This window comes from Cebidichthys violaceus, unplaced genomic scaffold, assembly GCF_023349555.1.
Source record: "Cebidichthys violaceus isolate CVI_PGR_0920_01 unplaced genomic scaffold, fCebVio1.0.p SCAF_6, whole genome shotgun sequence".
In the NCBI taxonomy this organism is placed as follows: Eukaryota; Metazoa; Chordata; class Actinopteri; order Perciformes; family Stichaeidae; genus Cebidichthys; species Cebidichthys violaceus.
Window position 1 is genome coordinate 2,021,309 of NW_027176816.1, and position 26,849 is coordinate 2,048,157.

Consider the following 26,849-nt stretch of genomic DNA (forward strand, 5'->3'; position numbering starts at 1 on the left):
CTGACATGCTGGGGGAAGCCAGTGACGGTGCGCTGTGGTTGTACACAGGGCACAGGCGTTGGTTACGTCTGGTACCAACGCACACACCACGACGAGTTTTTGCTCCACCGCTCGTCCGACTTGCACCTAGAATGTGGCGCAGTACAGAAGGACAGCGATTATTACTGTGTTGCCAGGAATGACATCAGCAGTCAGGAGAGTGATGTCCTCTCTGTGCAGGTGCTGATGCCTGCAGACCGCAGCTGTATCTATGTCGTTACTATGCAGGGTAAGCACAGACGTGATGTTGTATTCTCGCCAAAGCAAGAATTAGTAACAGTAACTGTGAAGCCTATGTTTATATAACTTTATTTTAGTTTTTTGATTATTCTAAAAATGTTTATTGCTATCTATACTGTGTATTGTTTATATAATGAATTAAAGCGCCAGTGTGTTGGGTTTGACTTTAGTGACTCTTAGTGGCCGTATTTAAAAAGACACTGTAGCAAACAGCAGTGCATACCAACCCTTCCCCTAATCAACCTCCCATATGACCTATGACACATACGTGACACATACAGGACACCAGTTTACAATGGGATTGTTTTATATCAGAAATTATAATACAAAATCATACAGAAAGGGTCTTTAGATATGAATGTAATACATTATAAAGATAGGCTTTACAGAATGGACTGATAGGATCTGATCTGTTAAAACTGTTGTGAAATCCTTATTGCACAAAGTACAAGCTCATGAAAGAATTCCATTGTAATGTTATTTTTGATCATCAGGCCAACCCTTGTATGACTGTGACGACAGAATGAGCACCACCACTGCCACGACTCCACCTCTGACTACCTGGCAAGCTACCATGAAAATCCACTCTGACACAAGAAACAGGTCTTTACCAATCAATCACACTGGTCAAGATCCGTTTTTCAGCAGGTTAGACTACAACACTGTACTACATGTTTTAGATTAATTCATTAAAGGTTCTCTATTCGATATTCAGAGCATATAGCAGCAAACAACTATTTGCTATGGAAAAATATAGCCAGGCCGTCCGTTGCGTGCCTTTTTGTGCATGTGAGCGTGCCTCAATAACAACCTAACCGCTCTGCATTGTGCTCATGCAGTGGTAATGGATGATTATGCGGTCACGACTGACAACATTGTTGCAGAATTGTAGTAACCACCCTTCGGAGCTAATATGACTTCCAAAGAACTACTTCTGTAAAAATGAGGTCAATGAGCCAACTGGGGTATTGGCCTGCTACAAACCCTCCTCTTCCTTTTGGCACTTTTGTGTCTTACTTTGGTTCCTTTGAGTACTGCAAACAAAATTATCAATATGGACACAAAAGAACCCCAACGCAGCAACGTATCGCAAAAGTGTGTGTGTAATATCTAATTATACACACACTTTCATTGGACTGTCTCTCAAATCACACTCATGTATCAACATAAAGCCAACGTACTAGAAGTCAGTGCTACTGCATGGACGTCATTAGGACCTAGTTTGAAACATTATGGCGATGATGCTGCTGTTTGTGGTCAGGATATGTGGGTTTGGCTTTCTGCTGTAAAAAGTACAGGGCCTGAAACACGCCTGAAACACGCAGCCTGTTTCCTAACGTTCTATTTTATGACAGCTTTACATGGAAGAATGGAATGAAAATAAACACTCAGGCTAACTGCATTTGCTTGATCTGATCAAAGTAAATTAACATTAACACATTAGGAATGTTCACAACAGCGCAACAACTGGTCTCCTTCTTCATCAATAATCATGGTCATCTTTTCCAGCTGGCATTGAAAAAGTTTTTGTTTGACATTGGTTTGTAGTTTTATTTCTTTTATAACACGTGAGGATTTGTGAAGAGTCTCGGTCATAACGTTGAAGTTTATCACAAATACATTTTACAAGTCCTCTGAGGCCCTTGCTTGCCTTCACAAGAGGTGAAAAAAGAGGAATGATCTTTGACCACATGTTCATGCTCAATTACTAGGTTACTATGATAATGTTGTATTTGTTACAAAATATTAGAATGGAATAGTTTAAATAAAGGCAAAGCTGGAAAGATGACCATGACTATTGATGAAGAAGGAGACCAGTTGTTGCTCTGCTGTGAACATTCCTAATGTGTTAATGTTAATTTACTTTGATCAGATCAAGCAAATGCAGTTAGCCTGAGTGTTTATTTTCATTCCATTCTTCCATGTAAAGCTGTCAAACAATAGAACGTTAGGAAACAGGCTGCGTGTTTCAGGCGTGTTTCAGGCCCTGTACTTTTTACAGCAGAAAGAACAAACCCACATATCCTGACCACAAACAGCAGCATCATCTCCATAATGTTTCAAACTAGGTCCTAATGACGTCCATGCAGTAGCACTGACTTCTAGTACATTGGCTTTATGTTGATACATGAGTGTGATTTGAGAGACAATCCAATGAAAGTGTGTGTGTAATTAGAAATGTAAATAAAGCTGTTGTTGCAGATTCTGTTTCACTTAATGTAAACCAGTTACCGGTTCCATCTAGAGTCTGTACATGTTATGAGTGATGCAGTCTTATGTACACAAGGATAGTTTTTCAGAATCTAAAGAAATGCAAATTCCTCTATCCACATAGAAAAGGTAGAGAAACATATTGGCCAGTGGCCTGGAGTCTCCACCCATCCATTGTCAGTGCTAGAAGCTGCAGGTCCCTACGTCAGTACTGACATTGGAACATTCTCAAACTAATTAAAAATAGCAGATAAAAATAGAGAAAAGGTAACATTTTATAAAAAGGCCAACAACTTAAAATCAGTAGGAAGTACATCACTTCCTCATGTTGACCCTGCCAGGGTTGGGTCCATCATGCTATGAATGCCTTGTTACCATTGAAAGGATGGCGGCTTGTGACTGGCCATGAGAAGAAGCATGACCCCATGGGGTTCACAGGAGAGGTCAAAGTATTTCTGATAAGGAGTAGCATTTACTACATTTATTTTAGAGATCTTTACATATTCTTTTACAAAATATGTTGCTAGGGCAACAGCTTTGGTTCAAGTTTACTTCCAGTTAGTTACTAACTTACTGCATTAATGAACAATGCAACAGGAAATACAAAGGGGCCCTTTTAAAATGTGTATGTCCACCGCTCTGTAGACTACAAACTCCACTTTGTATACTCCACTTTATTTATTTTTTAAACTTTAGTTACTTTGCAGGATGATATCATTAATCAAAAATATAAATGAATGAACTAATTATGATATTATTAAAGGTTAAGTGGAAATCAGCTCGACCTTTACCAACAACAACATAGCGTACACATCAATGCATCAATAATTATAATCCAGTAATGTCATAGCATTAGTCAGAAATGGGCCATATTGCATAATTTTGACAAAGCTAACACCGTAGTCCAACTTTTATTTAAGAGTTTGAATGTGATTGTGTGATTTTGAATTGTATTTTTAAACAGTAAAGAAATTATCGGCATTAAAAAAAGTGCGTTTGTATTGTTGGGAGTTTTGATGAACTCGTCCTAAATCGTGATCCATAACTTTGTCTCGTCAATATTTCAGTTCCATGCGCTCACATTTGGTAAACATGGACTGTATGGTTGTGAAATTGAGGATGTGCCGTGCGTCACTGATTCAAAGTCCAAGTCTGTTTCTGACAAAGAGTCACAGGCAGCCGTCAGGACGGAACCCAAATTCACCATTGTGGATCAGGGTAAATCAAATCCGACGATCCGATGTTTTTAACAAGCTGCACTACGAACTTAACTGAAAACGGAACGGGGACACCGCTCAAACTAGTCTAATGCAATGTATCACATGCGTGATGTAGTAGTTTCACGAGCTGTTACAGTGGCATCTTTGTAATTTTCATTTTTAAACATATTCCGAATTTGCCAGTCGAAACTGTAGCTGCAGACAAGTTGTGAATTATCTCTGTAAGATTAGTTATATAAGCAATGTCACGCTAATTGGTTAATATCGATATATTTTTAATGGAGTTTGACGTGACGTTTTCTTAAATAGGCGACACAGACTATAAGCGACTATGCATCGTTATTTGTGATGTTGGGAATTTGAACTTAAACTGAATCTATATTGAGGTTTTAGTTCGATGTAAGTAGAGTAACTCGCTGTTATTGATAACTTGCATGTGTGTAATTGGCTTGAATGGAATCGGCGCTATCATGAACCATGTTAACCAAGTTATTATTTGTATTTGTCACAAAGCTCGTTGACTTCAGTCAGACTTTCCAGATCCCGTCATGAGTGTCGCTTACTTCTTACTACTGAGCAGTCTTGGCCTTGCCATGAACACTCAAGGTGAGTAGAGCGGATAACCTTAAACCATACTCTGTGTGATGATTATACACAAGCTGGTGTTTATCTTGTCCTCACGTCTACTGTTAATTTCTCTCTCTCTTTCTTTACTTTTCATTACAGCTCAAGACTGCTCCGTACCAGTAGGAGGAGACAACATGGGATTGAAGGGTCGTTTGCAAACGTTCCCAAATGGAGCCCAAGTTTCTTTTGCCTGTAATGTTGGCTACAGATCCACAGGAGGGTCTCCAAGCATTACTTGTACTGATGGCAGTTGGAGTCCTGTGAAGCTGAAATGCGAGAGTGAATATCAGCACTTTATTTTTACATTCAAATTCATAATAACAATATTTAACAACAAGTTTAATAGATTAATGAGTCATTTGGGAGTAACATGTTCTTCTTCTTTCAGTAAGCAACTGTGGCCGTGCTGGAAAAGTGGTGAATGGAAATATTGATTACTCTGAAGGGACAGAATTTGGCACTAAACTAGTGGTGACCTGCAACACTGGGTTAGTAACAAACTCATTACTCTGATGGCTCATCTTCAGAAAAATAGTTTTTTAAATATTGTGAAATTTAACTATCTAAAATGTCATCACCCATTATGTTTCAAAATCCAAAAAGTTATTCTAATCAATGTGGATGTTCAGTAGAGCTTATCAGTCAGTGTTGTCAAGCTAAATTAAAGGCTAACACTGATCCTTCTTGACATGTGTTGTCCGAAGTCAAACTGTATTTATTTTATTTTTTTTCCTTCTCTAATTAGTTACAGATTGGTTGGCAGAAGTCAAATCTTTTGTGGAGTCCAAGGGTGGATGAGCAGGTTGCCTGAATGTGAAGGTTGGTATCTCTGTGTGTTAATACAGGGCACATGACGAAATATAAACTCTGTTTCTATTTCCATTCTAATAGATGTCACTTTTATTTTGCAGTGGTGACTTGTAAGCCGCCATATCCGGTAGTGGCTGTCACTTTCAGTCCAATCAAAGAAATTTATGACTTCCTAGAAGTTGTACAGTTCTATTGTCAAAACGATTACACACTCAATGGATCAAAATCATTATCATGTTCAGAGGATGGAACATTTAAGCCTGCTTTTCCAACATGTATCATGAAGTGTTTTTACTTTTTCCCCCCCAACCCTTTTTCAACAGTTTCCCCAGTGTAAATTCAGCTGTGACAGATAAACTCACACACTGTGGATGTGGACAAGCTGCTGTTTAGTATTAAGTTGTCTTGTCCTCACGTCTATTGTTAATCTCTCCCTTTGCTTTTCCTTATAGTTCAAGACTGCTCCGTACCAGTATTAGGAGACAACATGGGATTGAAGGGCGCTGACATTCTTTCGCAAACGTTCCCAAATGGGCTCCAAGTTTCTTTTGCCTGTAATAGTGGCTACAGATCCGCAGGAGGGTCTCCAAGCATTACTTGTACTGATGGCAGGTGGAGTTCTGTGAGGCTGAAATGCGAGAGTGAGTATCAGCACTTTATTTTTACATTCAAATTCATAATAACAATATTTAACAACAAGTTTAAAGTGGCATTATTATTGTTTGTATGTCTGGTAGATAATGTTTAACCAACCTTCTGGATGAATAGATTAATGAGTCATTTGGGAGTAACATGTTTTTCTTCTTTCAGAGAGGAACTGTGGCTCTGCTGGAGAAGTGGTGAATGGAGATATTGATTACTCTGAAGGGACAGAATTTGGCGCTAAACTAGTGGTGACCTGCAACCCTGGGTTAGTAATAAACTCATTACTCTGATGGCTCATCTTCAGAAAATTAGTTTTTAAAATATAATTGTGAAATCTAACTAACTAAAATGTCAGCACCCATTATGTTTCAAAATCAAACAAGTTATTCTAATCAATGTGGATGTTCAGTAGAGCTTATCAGTCAGTGTTGTCAAGCTAAATTAAAGGGCTAACACTGATCCTTCTTGACATGTGTTGTCCGAAGTCAAACTATCTTTTTTTTTCTTCTTTTTTTCTTCTCTAATTAGTTACAGATTGGTTGGCAGAAGTCAAATCATTTGTGGAGCCAAAGGGTGGCTGGACAGGTTGCCTGAATGTGAAGGTTGGTATCTCTGTGTGTTAATACAGGTCACATGACAAAATATAAACTCTGTTTCTATTTCCATTCTAATAGATGTCACTTTTATTTTGCAGTGGTGACTTGTAATCCACCAAATTCGGTAGTGACTTGTCACTTTCAGTCCAATCAAAGAATCCTATGACTTCCTACAAGTTGTACAGTTCTATTATCAAAATGATTATACACTCAATGGATCAAAATCATGATCATTCTTATTGTATCAGATAATTTGTGATATAAACTCACACACTGTGGAGAAGGTTATTTTGTGCAATTGTATTCATTTTTATTTAAAATGTTCTTTGCCTGCAGGGGTTCAATGCGACGATCCTGTTGTAGAAAATGCTACCAGGGATGATGGTTCTCTGCCCCCTTACAATTACACGTCTATGGTGACTTATAAGTGCATATCTGGATATGCTATGGAAGGAGAGCACACCCAAACATGTGGAATAGACGGTCAGTGGCTACCTGGACTTCCAACATGTGAACGTAAGTCATAAATGAAAAGTACTGCTTTGTTTAGGTCTGTCAAGAAAAGTCAACCTGTTACATTTGACCACTGATGGTTTTATACTAATCCAGATGCCATTGCATTCTGTTATGCGATCAGCTTAATCACATAATGTTCTACATACTTAGCTGTCTGTCTTTTTCCTTTTTGATCACGTTGACGTTCCCTGATTAAGGTCTAGGGGATGAGGGGAGTGACAGTGTAAATACCTCAGGGAAAAAGAGTCATGGGCAACGGATGGATAAACAAAATAGTGATTTATTAATGATAAACTGAAATGTTTACAAGGCAACAACTGAAAACGACTTTATTGAAAAAGGAAAGCGACACTAATTAACAGCAGTAATAGTTCAACTCAAAACACCACAATAGGAAACGCACTCATGGGTCAGGCTATCATCACTAGCACACACGGCTTGAGCAGAGGACACACACACACACACACACACACACACACACACACACACACACACACACACACACACATCTTGAACTGCCACCTGGCCCACTGGAGGTTGTCCGTCTGAATCCATCGGCCTCGTAACCACCATGGCAGTAATCAACGATTGAGCCCAGCTGCGTACGCTCACACGCTGCAGCTACTAGCCAGGGAAAAGGGTGGCACCTGAATGGAGACTGGGGAGAGATGGAGCAGAGAGAAAACACAGCACGTAATAATTACATTTAGTTTTTTTCCCCCCTTTGCTCGTTGGTTAAATTACGTGTTAAAAGTCAGTAAGTTGCACTACTGTTTTTAAAAAACGGTTTCCACAATTGTTTTTGCTCTCACTCAAATGCACCTTTTATTGATGCTATGAAATTACTGCATACAAAATGCTGCATTAAAATCACTTGCAAGTCTATTACCACACATCCTCTCGTGGCCTGTGGTGTTTCTCGAGAACCGCTCAAACAAACAACTTCACTCTCAACACTGCAGCTCTTTGGTCCAGATCAATAGTTGTTTCACACACCCAAGTCTTGACTTACCAAACTCTGGTGAAATACACTGGTTCATGAGGAAAAAACACCAGGGCCCGACTTAAGCGTTAGGTAAGGTAGGCTCCCTGAGCTCTCGTCACTTTTTACCCAGCCGTCCAATCACAGTGGAAGAGGGGAGGGACAAATAGCCTACCACAAAGACCTGATCAGATGTGTTTTATTATGAGTATGTTATGATATTATTGTTTCCAATTGGTTGGTACTAGCTTATGTGAATACATTTCATATTTTGTTTTACAAGAAGAAAAGATTATTCAATTTTAATATTAAAAATATGAAGAAATAGTTTTATTTTTTTATTTCATATTTTGTTAGATACGTGCACAATATGACTGGGATGTGATCTAAAAGGGTTGAAAAGGCATTTCCCTTTCTTTTTTTAATTCCCTAATTAGTTACATATTGGTTGGCAAAAGTCAAATAATTTGTTCATCAACCCTTAGACTCCACAGGTTGCCTGAATGTGAAGGTTGGTATCTCTGTGTGTTAATACAGGGCACATGACGAAATATAAACTCTATTTCTATTTCCATTCTAATAGATGTCACTTTTATTTTGCAGTGGTGACTTGTAAGCCGCCATATCCGGTAGTGGCTGTCACTTTCAGTCCAATCAAAGAATCCTATAACTTCCTACAAGTTGTACAGTTCTATTGTCAAAACGATTACACACTCAATGGATCAAAATCATTATCATGTTCAGAGGATGGAACATTTAAGCCTGCTTTTCCAACATGTATCATTAAGTGTTTTTACTTTTTTTCTTTCTCAACATCTTCCCCAGTGTAAATTCAGCTGTGACAGATAAACTCACATACTGTGTGGAGAAGGTTATTTTGGGCAATTGTATTAACTTCTATTTAAAATGTTCTTTGCCTGCAGTGGTTCAATGCGAAGAACCCGTTATAGAAAATGCTGCCTGGGATGAGGGTTCTCTGCCCCCTTACAATTACACGTCTACGGTGACTTTCAAGTGCAAATCTGGATATACTATGAAAGGAGAACACACCCAAACATGTGGAATAGACAGTCAGTGGTCACCTGGACTTCCAACATGTGAATGTAAGTCATAAATGAAAAGTACTGCTTTGTTTAGGTCTGTCAAGAAAAGTCAACCTGTTACATTTGACCACTGATGGTTTTATACTAATCCAGATGCCATTGCATTCTGTTATGCGATCAGCTTAATCACATAATGTTCTACATACTTAGCTGTCTGTCTTTTTCCTTTTTGATCACGTTTACGTTCCCTGATTAAGGTCTAGGGGATGAGGGGAGTGACAGTGTAAATAACTCAGGGAAAAAGAGTCATGGGCAACGGATGGATAAACAAAATAGTGATTTATTAATGATAAACTGAAATGTTTACAGCTTACAAATGTTTTTTTTTTTGTTGATATGTTCATGTGAGATACAGTAGATGGACTGGATGTTTTGTTAATCTTTTGTCTGTACATCTCTACTTCAGCTGATCTTGGCCTGGCTTGACCCACCTGGTAAGTCCTCAAAGTAATCTCTTGTAAATTAAATTAATTAGTGTTTTAACAGTTACAGATCAGCATTGTAGTTTAAGCAAAACCACTGTTTGACACAATTATGTCCTTATTCATTGTTTTTTGTTTTGTTTTTACAGGCAACAATGGAAATTAATTTCTGACCTACTTGATGAACATGATTACTGATATGCTACCTTCAGTTTATAATGAACTTCATTTGCTTAAAATTAATTTTGCTGTTTTTGTCACTGACTTTTGAATAGCTTGTGACAAAGTAAAAACCCAGTCCAAAGACAAGTGACCGAGTTAAATAGCTATCTCAAATGTGGAAGAACAAGTCAAACTATAATGTGTGTTGCCATATTGAAAGTGCAGTTTTCTTAGTTGATGAGAAATTCACTTATGAAACCAGTGTTTTAAGGGGGGTTTCAATGACACCCTGAGGTAAATGTGGCCTAAGTGTCTCATGTGTGTTCAGGACATAACAGCGTGCAAAAGTATTTCTGTGTCCAACAATGTACCGACAGGAAGCTATGTCACCATAGTCCACCTCTACAGCTTCCTGAGTGTTGTTAAGATTTCACTCTCTTACTTTAAACATCAAAATGAGAACACTGTGTCTGATTTTGCTTTTTCATGGTGAGTGGACTATTTACAACTTGTATTATTGATACTAATACTCCTTTCATTTATTCTAAAAGTTCTAAAAAAGAAAATAATTTTGGAAAATGAGAAATATAATCTCCATTTAAGGGGGCAGTTTTTTGTGCAAATATCTGTTTAACAACGTTTACCTGTAATTTTATTAATAATTCAAACTTGATTAGTAACTTGAAAAGTAGATTAAAAACGTCACACTTAAGTAAGCGCATGTTATATTCGTAACACAACGTATACACTGGAGTAACCACTGTGCCATATTTACATGCAAATACAGTATATGCATGATTTTGGGATATGCATTTTATCATGTTATAGTCTTACAACGTGCAGTCATTCTTAAAAAATAAATGCATGGAAAGTATTTACATGTACAAATGTTATTTCGCATGGGAAATTTCTGTTTAATTTAAAGTAACTGAAAACCAATATGTGATGCCAACCCACATGCACTTTGAATTAACAATAGGTGACCCATTGTTGTTTTTACATGTTTGGCAAAGCTTACAAGGTTAATATCAAAAATTTGGTAAAAAAATAACAATGAAATCCTTTAAATTGAAAGTTGATTTTATTGTGGAACAGCCTGAAGCAAGATATTTTATCTGACTGCTGTGGCTGTGAGCGGTTTCATTCTGATTGGACTCTTGTCTTACAGCAAGTCTTCAGCTCCAGTGTGATAAAAGCTACATCACAGCACATATTGGAGGTGAACTCATTCTAATCTGCAATTACAACACAAACCGATTCCTGTACAGTAAAAAGTACTGGTGTCGAGGGAACTCTAGAAACACCTGTGAGATTTTGGTAGATTCAGATAGGAAAACTCAAAACACACGCAGGTCTCACATAATAGATGCAAGAAGAAGAGGGCTGTTTGTGAAAGTCACGGATCTCCAATTTGACGACGCTGGAGTGTATTGGGTTGGGATCGACACAACATCTGCTGACATCATGACATCGGTTAATGTGGTCATCACTGAAGGTACGATTAAATCAGAATCACAATATCAGAAACACATTCTCACAACCTAACTCCGCGAATACCGACGCTTGGTCAGTGGCCCTAATCCACAACTGTGAGGTAACCCTCTGACGTCATTTTGGACATGTCAACAACGACGTGTCTCCACTTGTTGTGTCAGTTGTTCTGAGCATTTAATAATGCTGTGGGTGGGTTTACATTGGAGGGTAGTTCGTTGGTATTAGATGCCGACTGGCGCTGACCAATCGTCAGTATTTGACGAGCTCAAATTGAGACCAGGTAGTCAGAAACATTGCTTATGAAAATGTATTTCTATATAATGTCAAGCTGAATTCGAATATATTGCGGTCTACTTTTTTTTTGCCAGTTCCAGTATCTAAGCCGAGGCTTCAGCCCTTGAGCTCTCTGGCGGACAGGCTGACATGCTGGGGGAAGCCAGTGACGGTGCGCTGTGGTTGTACACAGGGCACAGGCGTTGGTTACGTCTGGTACCAACGCACACACCACGACGAGTTTTTGCTCCACCGCTCGTCCGACTTGCACCTAGAATGTGGCGCAGTACAGAAGGACAGCGATTATTACTGTGTTGCCAGGAATGACATCAGCAGTCAGGAGAGTGATGTCCTCTCTGTGCAGGTGCTGATGCCTGCAGACCGCAGCTGTATCTATGTCGTTACTATGCAGGGTAAGCACAGACGTGATGTTGTATTCTCGCCAAAGCAAGAATTAGTAACAGTAACTGTGAAGCCTATGTTTATATAACTTTATTTTAGTTTTTTGATTATTCTAAAAATGTTTATTGCTATCTATACTGTGTATTGTTTATATAATGAATTAAAGCGCCAGTGTGTTGGGTTTGACTTTAGTGACTCTTAGTGGCCGTATTTAAAAAGACACTGTAGCAAACAGCAGTGCATACCAACCCTTCCCCTAATCAACCTCCCATATGACCTATGACACATACGTGACACATACAGGACACCAGTTTACAATGGGATTGTTTTATATCAGAAATTATAATACAAAAACATACAGAAAGGGTCTTTAGATATGAATGTAATACATTATAAAGATAGGCTTTACAGAATGGACTGATAGGATCTGATCTGTTAAAACTGTTGTGAAATCCTTATTGCACAAAGTACAAGCTCATGAAAGAATTCCATTGTAATGTTATTTTTGATCATCAGGCCAACCCTTGTATGACTGTGACGACAGAATGAGCACCACCACTGCCACGACTCCACCTCTGACTACCTGGCAAGCTACCATGAAAATCCACTCTGACACAAGAAACAGGTCTTTACCAATCAATCACACTGGTCAAGATCAGCAGGTTAGACTACAACACTGTACTACATGTTTTAGATTAATTCATTAAAGGTTCTCTATTCGATATTCAGAGCATATAGCAGCAAACAACTATTTGCTATGGAAAAATATAGCCAGGCCGTCCGTTGCGTGCCTTTTTGTGCATGTGAGCGTGCCTCAATAACAACCTAACCGCTCTGCATTGTGCTCATGCAGTGGTAATGGATGATTATGCGGTCACGACTGACAACATTGTCGCAGAATTGTAGTAACCACCCTTCGGAGCTAATATGACTTCCAAAGAACTACTTCTGTAAAAATGAGGTCAATGAGCCAACTGGGGTATTGGCCTGCTACAAACCCTCCTCTTCCTTTTGGCACTTTTGTGTCTTACTTTGGTTCCTTTGAGTACTGCAAACAAAATTATCAATATGGACACAAAAGAACCCCAACGCAGCAACGTATCGCAAAAGTGTGTGTGTAATATCTAATTATACACACACTTTCATTGGACTGTCTCTCAAATCACACTCATGTATCAACATAAAGCCAACGTACTAGAAGTCAGTGCTACTGCATGGACGTCATTAGGACCTAGTTTGAAACATTATGGCGATGATGCTGCTGTTTGTGGTCAGGATATGTGGGTTTGGCTTTCTGCTGTAAAAAGTACAGGGCCTGAAACACGCCTGAAACACGCAGCCTGTTTCCTAACGTTCTATTGTATGACAGCTTTACATGGAAGAATGGAATGAAAATAAACACTCAGGCTAACTGCATTTGCTTGATCTGATCAAAGTAAATTAACATTAACCCATTAGGAATGTTCACAACAGCGCAACAACTGGTCTCCTTCTTCATCAATAGTCATGGTCATCTTTTCCAGCTGGCATTGAAAAAGTTTTTGTTTGACATTGGTTTGTAGTTTTATTTCTTTTATAACACGTGAGGATTTGTGAAGAGTCTCGGTCATAACGTTGAAGTTTAGGCCTTGAGGCCCTTGCTTGCCTTCACAAGAGGTGAAAAAAGAGGAATGATCTTTGACCACATGTTCATGCTCAATTACTAGGTTACTATGATAATGTTGTATTTGTTACTAAATATTAGAATGGAATAGTTTAAATAAAGGCAAAGCAGGAAAGATGACCATGACTATTGATGAAGAAGGAGACCAGTTGTTGCTCTGTTGTGAACATTCCTAATGTGTTAATGTTAATTTACTTTGATCAGATCAAGCAAATGCAGTTAGCCTGAGTGTTTATTTTCATTCCATTCTTCCATGTAAAGCTGTCATACAATAGAACGTTAGGAAACAGGCTGCGTGTTTCAGGCGTGTTTCAGGCCCTGTACTTTTTACAACAGAAAGAACAAACCCACATATTCATTCATTCATTCATCTTCATCCGCTTATCCGGGATCGGGTCGCGGGGGCAACAGCTCCAGCAGGGGACCCCAAACTTCCCTTTCCCTTTCCACATCAGCCAGCTCTGACTGGTGGATCCCGAGGCGCTCCCAAGCCAGTTTGGAGATATAGTCCCTCCACCTGGTCCTGGGCCTCCCTCGGGGTCTCCTCCCAGCTGGTCGTGCCTGGAACACCTCCCTAGGGAGGCGCCCAGGTGGCATCCTCACCAGATGCCCGAACCACCTCACCTGGCTCCGTTCCACGCAAAGAAGCAGCGGCTCTACTCCGAGTCCCTCACGGATGACCGAACTTCTCACCCTATCTCTAAGGGAGATGCCAGCCACCCTCCTGAGGAAACCCATTTCGGCCGCTTGTACCCGCGATCTAATTCTTTCGGTCATGACCCAGTCCACATGACCATAGGTGAGGGTAGGAACGAAGATTGCCCGGTAGATATAGAGCTTTGCCTTGCGGCTCAGCTCTATTTTCGTCACAACGGTGCGGTAAAGCGACTGCAATACCGCCCCAGCTGCTCCGATTCTCCGGCCAATCTCACGTTCCATTGTTCCCTCACTCGCGAACAAGACCCCGAGGTACTTGAACTCCTTCACTTGGGGTAAGGACTCATTCCCTACCCGGAGTAGGCAATCCACCGGTTTCCTGCTGAGAACCATGGCCTCAGATTTAGAGGTGCTGATCCTCATCCCAACCGCTTCACACTCGGCTGCGAACCGATCCAGTGAGTGCTGGAGGTCACAGCCCGATGAAGACATCAGGACCACATCATCTGCAAAAACCAGCGATGCAATCCTCAGCCCACTGAACTGTAAACACTCCTCCCCACGACTACGCCTCGATATCCTGTCCATGAATACCACAAACAGGATTGGTGACAAAGCGCAGCCCTGGCGGAGGCCAACCCTCACCGGAAATGAGTCCGACTTACTACCGAGAACCCGGACACAGCTCTCGCTTTGGGCATACAGGGATTGGATGGCCCCCAGAAGTGGCCCCCTCACCCCATACTCCCGCAGCACCTCCCACAGTATCTCCCAGGTGACCCGGTCATACGCCTTCTCCAGGTCCACAAAACACATGTAGACCGGATGGACGTATTCCCAAGCCCCCTCCAGGATCCTTGCGAGAGTGAAGAGCTGGTCCATTGTTCCACGGCCAAGACGGAATCCGCATTGTTCCTCTTCAATCCGAGGTTCGACTATCGGCCGAACCCTCCTTTCCAGCACCTTGGAGTAGACTTTACCAGGGAGTGTGATACCTCGGTAATTGGCACACACCCTCTGGTCCCCCTTTTTGAACAGGGGAACCACCACCCCGGTCTGCCACTCCCTAGGCACCGTCCCAGACCTCCACACAATGTTGAAGAGACGTGTCATCCAAGACAGTCCCTCCACACCCAGTGCCTTCAGCATTTCTGGACGGCTCTCATCAATCCCTGGGGCTTTGCCACTGTGGAGTTGTTTGACTACCTCAGTGACTTCCATTAGGGAAATTGATGATGCTCCCCCATCAGCCTCCAGCTCTGCCTCTACAATAGAGGGCGTATTAGTCGGATTCAGGAGTTCCTCAAAGTGCTCCTTCCACCGCCCGATTACCCCCTCAGTTGAAGTCAACAGAGTCCCATCCTTACTGTATACAGCTTGGATGTTTCCCCGTTTTCCCTTCCTGAGGTTCCGGATGGTTTTCCAGAAACACCTTGGTGCCGACCGAAAGTCCATCTCCATGGCCACTCCGAACTCCTCCCACACCTGCTGCTTTGCCTCCTTCACGGCAGCGGCTGTAGCCCTTCGGGTCTGTCGGTACCTTGCAACTGCCTCAGGAGTCCTCCGGGATAACATATCCCGGAAGGCCTCTTTCTTCAGTCGGACGGCTTCCCTGACCACCGGTGTCCACCACGGTGTTCGAGGGTTACCGCCCCTTGAGGCACCTAAGACCTTGAGACCACAGCTCACCGGCGTAGCTTTGGCAATAGAAGCTTTGAACATCGTCTATTCCTGTTCGATACCCCCAACCTCCACAGGGATGCTAGAAAAGCTCCGCCAGAGGTGTGAGTTGAAGATCTCCCGGACAGGGGCCTCCTCCAGACGTTCCCAGTTTGCCCGCACTACCCGTTTGGGCTTACCAGGTCTGTCCAGAGTTTTCCCCCACCCTCTGACCCAACTCACAACCAGATGGTGATCAGTTGACAGCTCCGCCCCTCTCTTCACCCGAGTGTCCAAAACATACGGCCTCAGATCCGATGATACGATAACAAAATCGATCATCGACCTTCGGCCTAGGGTGCTCTGGTACCTCGTACACTTATGAACATCCTTATGCTCGAACATGGTGTTCGTTATGGACAATCCATGACTAGCACAGAAGTCCAACAACAAACGACCGCTCGGATTTAGATCAGGGAGGCCGTTCCTCCCAATCACGCCTCTCCAGGTATCCCCATTGTTGCCCACGTGCGCGTTGAAATCCCCCAGCAGAACTATGGAGTCCCCCACTGGAGCCCCATACAGGACTCCAGTCAGGGTCTCTAAGAAGGCCGAATACTTTGAACTGTTGTTCGGTGCATATGCACAGACAACAGTCAGAGTTTTCCCCCCATAACCCGCAGGCGTAGGCGACCCTCTCGTCCACCGGGGTAAATTCCGATGCAGCGGCACTCAGCCGGGGATTTGTGAGTATCCCCACACCCGCCTGGCGCCTCACACCCTGGGCAACACCAGAGAAGAAAAGAGTCCAACCCCTATCCAGGAGTACGGTTCCAGAACCGATGCAGTGCGTAGAGGTAAGCCCCACCAGATCTAACTGGTAGCGCTCCACCTCCCGCACAAGCTCCGGCTCCTTCCCCCACAGAGAGGTGACGTTCCACGTCCCCAGAGCCAGCCTTTGCTGCCCGGGTCTGGTCCGTCCAGATCCCTGGCCTACACTGCCATCCATGGGGCAGCGCACCCGACCCCAGCGGTTCCTCCTGCAAGTGGTGAGCCCACAGGATGGAGAGGAGGGAGGTGCCATGTTGCTGCTCCGGGCTGTGCCCGGCCGGGCTCCGTGGCAAACCCGGCCACCAGGCACTCGCTGTCGGGCCCTCCGACTGGGCCTGGCTCCAGACGTGGGCCCCGGGCTTCCTCCGGGCAGGGTCTCCTCGACTCTTCTTCGTTCTTTCATTGGGGTTTTTGAACCATTCTTAGTCTGGCCCTTCGCCTGAAACCAATTTGCCATGGGAGACCCTACCAGGAGCTTTAGGCTCCAGACAACATAGCCCTCAGGGTCATGAGGGCACTCAAACCTCTCCACCACGTTAAGGTGATGGCTCCCCGGAGAGGACAAACCCTCATATCCTGACCACAAACAGCAGCATCATCTCCATAATGTTTCAAACTAGGTCCTAATGACGTCCATGCAGTAGCACTGACTTCTAGTACGTTGGCTTTATGTTGATACATGAGTGTGATTTGAGAGACAATCCAATGAAAGTGTGTGTAATTAGCAATGTAAATAAAGCTGTTGTTGTTGCAGATTCTGTTTCACTTAATGTAAACCAGTTACCGGTTCTAGAGTCTGTACATGTTATGAGTGATGCAGCCTTATGTACACAAGGATAGTTTTTCAGAATCTAAAGAAATGCAAATTCCTCTTTCCACATATTTTTAAACTAATCTCTTGCACAAACAATGATTCAGCGGTGAGGTGCTTTATGGCACGGAAATTTACTGTCTAAATTGGTTTGATAAAAATTCCAAGTGTTGGCAGCGGAATATATGACTGGGCAGTGGCCTGGAGTCTCCACCCAACCATTCTCAGTGCTAGAAGCTGCACGTCCCTAAGTCAGTGCTGACATTGGAACATTGTCAAAATAATTAAAAATAAACTTTCAATTTCCAAAACTTTCTTACATTAGTCCTGTCTTATTTTGTTAGAGTTTGGAAGTGATTTAAAAGGGAAATGGGCTTTGTGAGAATAATAGCGAAAGAGGGACATTTCATAAATTGGCCAACAACTGAAGCTCAATGGGAAGTACATCACTTCCTCATATTGACCCTGCCAGGGTTGGGTCCATTACATCATGCTCTATGAATGCCTTGGTTGATGTTCTACATTGTTACCATTGAAATGATCGCGGATGTGACTGGCCATGAGAAGAAACATGACCCCATAGGGTTTACAGAAGTGGTCAAAGTATTTTGACAGCTTTACATATTCTTTTACAAAATATGTTTCTAGGGCAACAGCTTTATTAAAGATACTCTAAAGTAGTGGAAATCATTAATGTAGCGTACACATCAATGCGTTAATAATTATAATCCAGTAATGTCATAGCATTAGTCAGAAATGGGCCATTCTGCATAATTTTGACAAAGCACTTTAGTCCAACTTTTATTCAGGAGTTTGAATGTGAATGTGTGATTTTTAACAGTATTTGTAAACAGTAAATACATTATTATTATTATTATTATTATTATTATTATCTTGATCCATAACTTTGTCTCGTCAATATTCAAGTTCCATGCTCTAACATGTTGTAAATGGTTGTGAGATTTAGGAAATGCGTCACTGATTAAAAGGCCACGCCTATTTCCGACAAGGAGTCACAGGCAGTTGAGCCCAAAATTCACCATTGTGGATCAGCTGCTGCCATCGTGATTCTTCACATGTAGTTGGGTAAGTCAAATCCGATGATTCGATTTTTATAACAAGCTGCACTACGAACTCAAACGAAAACGGAACTGGGACACCGCTCAAACCCGACTAAAACGATGTATCATTGACGTTTGTTTATGTTACGTTAGCTAAACGATAGCTAGCTAACGTTAGCTTAACCCAGTCTGTGTTGACGGGAACTGTTGCGATTTCACTGAATTTGAGAATGTGTTGATAGTGAGCGAATTCTAAAAACTCAATTGAACGCGATGTAACGTTTCCCCCCGCCTCGGGGATCCTCTGGTGATTCGGCATAGATCATACATAAATGAAAGTAAGAGTTCGTCTTTTACACCGTTAGTATAACTATGACGCGGTGCCGCCCACAGTGTCTCGTGCTGAAGGAAGATGGAGGGAGCAACATGCGTGATGTAGTAGTTTCACGAGCTGTTACAGTGGCAGCTTTGTAATTTTCATTTTTAAACATATGCCGAATTTGCCAGTCGAAACTGTAGCTGCAGACAAGTTGTGAATTATCTCTGTAAGATTAGTTATATAAGCAATGTCACGCTAATTGGTTAATATCGATATATTTTTAATGGAGTTTGACGTGACGTTTTCTTAAATAGGCGACACAGACTATAAGCGACTATGCATCGTTATTTGTGATGTTGGGAATTTGAACTTAAACTGAATCTATATTGATGTTTTAGTTCGATGTAAGTAGAGTAACTCGCTGTTATTGATAACTTGCATGTGTGTAATTGGCTTGAATGGAATCGGCGCTATCATGAACCATGTTAACCAAGTTATTATTTGTCTTTGACACAAAGCTCGTTGACTTCAGTCAGACTTTCCAGATCCCGTCATGAGTGTCGCTTACTTCTTACTACTGAGCAGTCTTGGCCTTGCCATGAACACTCAAGGTGAGTAGAGCGGATAACCTTAAACCATACTCTGTGTGATGATTATACACAAGCTGGTGTTTAGTATTACGTCATCTTGTCCTCACGTCTCCTGTTAATCTCTTTCTCTTTACTTTTCTTTATAGCTCAAGACTGCTCCGTACCAGTAGGAGGAGACAACATGGGATTGAAGGGCGCTGACATTCTTTTGCAAACGTTTCCAAATGGAGCCCAAGTTTCTTTTGCCTGTAATGTTGGCTACAGAGCCACAGGAGGGTCTCCAAGCATTACTTGTACTGATGGCAGGTGGAGTCCTGTGAGGCTGAAATGCGAGAGTGAATATCAGCACTTTATTTTTACATTCAAATTCATAATAACAATATTTAACAACAAGTTTAAAGTGTCATTATTATTGTTTTTTTCTGGTAAATAACGTTTAATCAACGAATACAGTCTGGATGAATAGATTAATGAGTCATTCGGACGTAACATGTTTTTCTTCTTTCAGAGAGGAACTGTGGCTCTGCTGGAGAAGTGGTGAATGGAAATGTTGATTACCCTGAAGGGACAGAGTTTGGCGCTAAACTAGTGGTGACCTGCAAGCCTGGGTTAGTAATAAACTCATTACTCTGATGGCTCATGTTCAGAAAAATAGTTTTTTTAAATATAATTGTGAAATCTAACTAACTAAAATGTCATCACCCATTATGTTTCAAAATCCAAAAAGTTATTCTAATCAATGTGGATGTTCAGTAGAGCTTATCAGTCAGTGTTGTCAAGCTAAATTAAAGGGCTAACACTGATCCTTCTTGACATGTGTTGTCCTAAGTCAAACTTAAGACAACTTAGGACATCTTTTTTTCTTCTGTAATTAGTTACAGATCAGTTCCCAAAATTCAAGGAATCATTTGTGGAGCCGAAGGGTGGCTGGACAGGTTGCCTGAATGTGAAGGTTGGTATCTCTGTGTGTTAATACAGGTCACATGACGAAATATAAACTCTATTTCTATTTCCATTCTAATAGATGTCACTTTTATTTTGCAGCGGTGACTTGTAATCCTCCAGATCCGGTAGTGCATGGCACTTTCAGTCCAATCGAAGAATCCTATAACTTCCTACAAGTTGTACAGTTCAGTTGTCATGATGATTACACACTCAATGGATCAAAATCATTATCATGTTCAGAGGATGGAACATTTAAGTCTGCTTTTCCAACATGTATCAGTAAGTGTTTTTACTCTCTCTTCCCCCAACCCTTTCTCAACATATTCCTCAGTGTAAATTCAGCTGTGACAAATAAACTCACATACTGTGTGTAGAAGGTTATTTTGGGCAATTGTATTAACTTCTATTTAAAATGTTCTTTGCCTGCAGAGGTTCAATGCGAAGAACCCGTTATAAAAAATGCTGCCTGGGATGGGGGTTCTCGGCCTCCTCACAATCACAAGACAACGGTGACTTATAAGTGCATATCTGGATATACTATGAAAGGAGAGCGCACCCAAACATGTGGAATAGACAGTCAGTGGCTACCTGGACTTCCAACGTGTGAACGTAAGTCATAAATGAAAAGTACTGCTTTATTTAGTCACTCAAATGCACCTTTTATTTATGTTATGAAATTACTGCATACAAAATGCTGCATTAAAATCACTTGCAAGTCTATTACCACACATCCTCTCGTGGCCTGTGGTGTTTCTCGAGAACCGCTCAAACAAACAACTTCACTCTCAACACTGCAGCTCTTTGGTCCAGATCAATAGTTGTTTCACACACCCAAGTCTTGACTTACCAAACTCTGGTGAAATACACTGGTTCATGAGGAAAAAACACCAGGGCCCGACTTAAGCGTTAGGTAAGGTAGGCTCCCTGAGCTCTCGTCACTTTTTACCCAGCCGTCCAATCACAGTGGAAGAGGGGAGGGACAAATAGCCTACCACAAAGACCTGATCAAATGTGTTGTACATTTTTCAAGCGTATCTATGAGGTGTTAAAACATTTTTCCCCAACCCTTTCTCAACATCTTCCCCAGTGTAAATTCAGCTGTGACAGATAAACTCAAATTCTGTGTGTCGAAGGTTATTTTGGGCAATTGTATTAACTTCTATTTAAAATTTTCTTTGCCTGCAGCGGTTCAATGCAAACTTCCTGTTGTAGAAAATGCTGCCAGGGATGATGATTCTCGGCCTCCTCACATTCACAAGACAACGGTGACTTTCAAGTGCAAATCTGGATATACTATGAAAGGAGAGCGCACCCAAACATGTGGAATAGACGGTCAGTGGTCACCTGGACTTCCAACATGTGAATGTAAGTCATAAATGAAAAGTACTGCTTTGTTTAGGTCTGTCAACAAAAGTCAACCTGTTACATTTGACCACTGATGGTTTTATACTAATCCAGATGCCATTGCATTCTGTTATGCGATCAGCTTAATCACATAATGTTCTACATACTTAGCTGTCTGTCTTTTTCCTTTTTGATCACGTTTACGTTCCCTGATTAAGGTCTAGGGGATGAGGGGAGTGACAGTGTAAATAACTCAGGGAAAAAGAGTCATGGGCAACGGATGGATAAACAAAATAGTGATTTATTAATGATAAACTGAAATGTTTACAAGGCAACAACTGAAAACGACTTTATTGAAAAAGGAAAGCGACACTAATTAACAGCAGTAATAGTCAGTGAGCGGTGAACAGCTGTTTGTGTGGCGTCTCTTCCTGCTTCCTTCACCTACATTCCCCTGGGTCCTAAGACCCTCCTGTAGAGCTTCTTATCACCCGCTATATACCAACGTACATTTATAACAAATACCGCCCAGCCCTACTGTATCATGATTTATTTGGTTCCAATTGCTTGGTACTAGCTTACGCAATTACAGTTCATATATTTTTTTTACAAGAAGAAAACATCATTGGATTTTAATTAAAAAAATATGAAGAAATATTTTTTTGTAATTTTGTTTTCATATATTATTAAATACGTGCACAATATACGTGCACTTTTTATGTACAGTATTTGACAAATGAATGGATTATATCAGTTTAGAAAAGGTAAGATATGATTATTTTTTGCTTATGACGTGGTTAATGACAGATTAAGGACGTGTAGATCAGTCATCAACTCACACTCTTTTTGAGTCACAGCAGTCAAAACACACTCGCCATTTATTTCACTGTTATGTCTTTCACCTTAAAACCTTCCTCAAAATGTTGCTGAGCCCTACTTGATATGTCCATGTGAGATACAGTAGATGGACTGTATTTTTTATTTATTTTTTATCTTTTGTCTGTACATCTCTACTTCAGCTGATACTCAAAGTAATCTCTTATTAATTAGTGTTTTTACCAGTACAGATCAGCATTGTAGTTTAACCAAAACTACTGTTTGACACAATTATGTCCTTATTGTTTTTTTACAGTCAACAATGGAAATGACCACCATAAATGGAAGACTCCAGTGATCGTTGTTGGTGGTAAGTTTCAACTTCATAATTTAACAGTAGATCAAGAATGTAAAGAGGTAAATGTTGACCCAAATAAGATCATGATGGTCTCAGAACAGCATGGTTCTGTTACAGTAGAGTCGACGAGAGGGCATCATGTTCCTATTTGAGACAACAAATAACAAGGTTCAGCCATTCGAGCGTACTCGCGTAGTAATGTCTGGATGTGTCATTTTACTGTAGTTTGTGTTTTGTACTTGATATATACATGTCCTTCATGTCTCTATGGAGGATGCATATCAGGTTTTCATATTTAAATTGGTATTCTAACAAAGAGCAAAAGCATTCATTTCATTAAAAAAAAGAAGCTTTTTGGGATTACCAATCGAACCCTTTTCATGTCTGGCATTTAAATGTCACTGCATTTGTCGGCCTCATGGCTCATCGTCTTCAAACATTTTTTTTCTCATCAAAATAGTCCTTTCTGGTGTCCTTGCTATCGCTGGAGGTATCTACTGGGCATTCTTCAAAAAAAAAACACGGTAAAATGTTTAAGGTGCTTTGATCTCCGTCGACGCTTTTCCAACATTTTTTATGTGCTTTGTCTGGTCAGCATTTTCTTACTGTTAAAGCTCGCTGTCTGTCAAGCGTTGCATGTCGAAGTTGGGTGCATTTGTAAGGCTTTTTAACAAAAGGTATTTCTCTACCACACAGTGTCAACGTTGTCATAAGGCAGTGCTGTAATAAGCCCTCAAAACACTCTCCTACACAGAGCTGTAGGTCGCTCAGTAGAAACAGCTCTGCCCCAAATGCTGTAATCAAATGCAGCGTAGATGATACATTTAAGTATTAACGATAAGGTACACACCTTGTAAACGGTATACACACAAACAATGTCACACAAACAATTGCGCCCTTTTTAACAAGGGTCTGTCAAGTCAATCGCAACTTGAGGAAAGCTGCATGGCAGTTCTGTCATCAATGCTAATTTAATTGTAATAAATGTAATTTGCATACTTGATGCCCGGTAAGCAGAAGGCACATACTGTCTGATTTTTAGAATCAACCAAAACAATGTTCGGTTGCAGTATGGTTTGGTAGTGGTTGCTGGTCCGTCTCATTTCTGAGGAAACTGTGTGTGTGTGTGTGTGTGTGTGTGTGTGTGTGTGTGTGTGTTCTGTCTCATTTCTGAGGAAACCGCTTTCGGTGTGTGTGTTTCTCTGGGCTTCCTGAAACTCTCTGGCTTCTTGTGTGCCTGGTTGTTCATAAGCAGTAACGCTGATCAGTCATTATTGGATTACAGCTCTGAGCGAAGCTATCCTGATAGTGCCAGTCCAAAAGATGAAGAGAATATTGCACTCTCGGTAAGAAGATGGGCCAGTTAATGATGTGATAATGTTGGCAGAAGCTTTAATATTTCATACTGTATATCTTTAATGTATTACTAATATTTTCCTCCTTCCATAGGCTGCTAACTGACCGTCAGCTAATTTGTTCCTCTTTCTCAGGGCTGTAGTTTTTACAATTTATCTAAAAATGTCTAATTTAGATTCCTTTTCTCTGCTTCTTTTTTTTCTTCTGTAGTAAGCATGCTGTTGGTCCACCAATGCTTGCTGTAACAATGGCCGCTTGAGGACATGATGCCACTAGACAAGTCTTTGAATGTACTTGTGTCGTCCATGTGCTCGTGGACGACACAGTCTAGTGAAAGCCGCTGAAAAGTCTGAGATTCAGAAACCTCAGCAAATTGAGCTCAATACTTCCGGTAACTCATGCTATGAGCGACCACTCTTCTAGTTTGTTGACGGGTCACTCATAACGACTTTTTTCTATTGCACTTAATTCAATTCAGTGATGTTTGGGATGCCTTTCCTTTCCAACATCACAGCAGTGTTTCAATGCTGTAATTATGAAGGAATGAGATTTCATGTCTTCAAACTCCATGTTGGTTTGAAATGTTTGCACTGCTCAGGGCATAGCTTGGTCAATTTAGCTTGAAGGTGACCTAAAACAAGCAATGTCAGTAAAGAATGTGCCCATGCTTTGATCTTTTTAAATACAGCTGTTAATGATTAAATTGATTTGTGTTAAACTCTGAAACATTCAAAATTGCAGAGACCTGAGTTTTACTTAGGAACACGGTGGATTCGTCTGGAACTATTTACATTTATTAGAGATTACACCATCAAGAAGCCTACTGAGGCCTCCTGTATTGTAGATTCAACTCCCACCTTCCTAGAGATAATACAAGAATCTGTGAAACAGAACCTAGCATTCCCTAAATCTATGGCAAGTTCCATATGCCTTAATGCAAGAAGCCAAGTGTTTTAGCTTGTCAGTTGTATGATTTTTTTTTTTTTTTTTTTTAATGGCGGCTTAATTGTGGGATTACCGTTGCGTAGTGTTTATGCTAATTAATTAGCCATGTTAAATGCCATGTTTGGCACATTGTTTTTTGTGTAGCACTATAACTTCACCAAATTTATTTAAACAAAGAATTATTATTGGTTGTTAAAACTTCCCCCCGCCCCCAAAGTACTGGTGTTGTAGACCTCTCTCTTCCAGAGTGTCAGTTTAATATTTGTTGACCCCCACACATGAAGTTTCTGTGGTGACATAAATATCATTTGTATTTATTGAACAAAAATGCATTTCAGAACATCTCAGTAAGATTTTTTTTTTATTATTTTGTGGCAGGCTTTTATGTTGGCCATAGCTTTTGTAATTAATGAAATAAAACAATAATAAAACAATGCAAGTGTACTGCCTTTTGTATTGCAATCAACAATGTTCACCTCTAATTCTCCCATTGACTCGTACACCATTGGGAACCATTTCAAACGTAAGACCTGAGACCTCCAGAACCACAACCACCCACACAATATTGTGTTCACAACATACTCTTAATGTGCATATATATATATAATATTTACTTTAATTTATATTAAAAGATTTTGATTAATGGTGGGGCAGTGGTTAGATATTAGTGGTTGGATATCTAGATCAGTGATTTTCAGCCACTGTGAGAGATCGTCAGGTGTGCCGTGGGAAAATGTCCAATTTCACTTAATCTGTCAAAGAATGATTTAGTTGCTGCTAGTGGTGTAACCGTTAGATCATAGACAAGTAATAGTATACTGTATGTAATAAAGAAATCATAGTATATTAAAAAGTCATAGTATGGTATAAAAAAATTAAAAACTCTTATAGTATGTCGAAAAGCTAATAAAAACAACTCTATAGTATGTCATACAAATGTAAAGTCATAGCATATGCCTAAAAAGCATAGTATACTAAAAAAGTAATTGTATAGTATGTCCAAAAAAGTCCTCAACATCTTAGTATAGTATATCATAAAAAAGTCATAGTATAGTATGTTTAAAAAGTCATAGTATAGTATGTTTAAAGAAGTCATAGTATAGTATGTTTAAAAGAAGTCATAGTATGTTTAAAAAGTCATAGTATAGTATGTTTAAAAAAGTCATAGTATAGTATGTTTAAAAAAAGTCATAGTATGTTTTAAAAAAGTCATAGTATAGTATGTTTAAAAAAAGTTATAGTATAGTAGTGGCCCCTAGGGGGGGAAATATATTTGAGAATGTAATGCAGTTGATGTCTGAAAGCATTGCTTGAAAGCAATCTAAAGTTCAATCTTTTTGGAAATTGATTTTATTATTGCTATTTTTTTTCAGTAAAACAAACTGAAGTGGAAAATGTATATGTATAAAATATATATGTATGTATATATATATATATGTATATTATATAAAAAGTGATATGTACTTATTTTAGAAAGAAAAACAAAAATGTTAGTTTATATATTATAATGCCATTAATTCAAAACAAAGGTACAGACTATACTATTGTATAAGAAGTTATACAATAGTATGTCAAAGTCATCGTATAGTATGGTGTTAAAAGTTGTAAAGTTACAGTATAGTATGTCCAAAAAAGTCTCTAAAATCTCTTAGTATAGCATGTCATAAAAAACTCACAGTAGAGTATGTCCAAAAATAATTAAAAATGCATAGATTAAAAGTAATCCTAGAGTATGTCACTAAAAATGCATAG

At 40.3% G+C, this 26,849-nt stretch overlaps 1 protein-coding gene across 8 annotated transcripts; it reads left to right on the forward strand.

Annotated features, from left to right (window-relative positions):
• Positions 1-3,615: 3,615 nt before the first annotated feature.
• LOC137889203 (membrane cofactor protein-like) lies at positions 3,616-25,531 on the forward strand. 8 transcript variants are annotated; one of them, XM_068732926.1, is made up of 15 exons: positions 3,616-3,708; positions 4,224-4,316; positions 4,437-4,616; positions 4,726-4,825; positions 5,083-5,156; positions 5,600-5,788; positions 5,958-6,057; positions 6,321-6,394; positions 6,725-6,904; positions 8,490-8,669; positions 8,810-8,989; positions 22,755-22,808; positions 23,257-23,320; positions 24,082-24,142; positions 24,363-25,531. In XM_068732926.1, the coding sequence occupies exons 2-15, from the start codon at positions 4,259-4,261 to the stop codon at positions 24,363-24,365; spliced, it is 1,497 nt and encodes a 498-aa protein (XP_068589027.1). In that variant the 5' UTR covers positions 3,616-3,708; positions 4,224-4,258; the 3' UTR covers positions 24,366-25,531. The 8 variants fall into 8 exon arrangements, with proteins under 8 accessions (XP_068589027.1, XP_068589024.1, XP_068589025.1 ...); XM_068732923.1 differs by having other exon boundaries at positions 3,658-3,708; positions 4,238-4,316; XM_068732924.1 differs by lacking the exon at positions 24,082-24,142 and having other exon boundaries at positions 3,659-3,708; positions 4,238-4,316.
• The last annotated feature ends 1,318 nt before the right edge of the window (positions 25,532-26,849 follow it).

Coding starts and splice junctions, on each gene's coding strand:
- LOC137889203 (XM_068732926.1), top strand. CDS start 4,259: ATGAGTGTCGCTTACTTCTTACTACTGAGCAGTCTTGGCCTTGCCATG. Junction 5,789..5,957: donor TGTGAGGCTGAAATGCGAGA/GTGAGTATCAGC, acceptor TTCTTCTTTCAG/AGAGGAACTGTGGCTCTGCT. Junction 8,990..22,754: donor TGGACTTCCAACATGTGAAT/GTAAGTCATAAA, acceptor GTTTTTTTACAG/TCAACAATGGAAATGACCAC.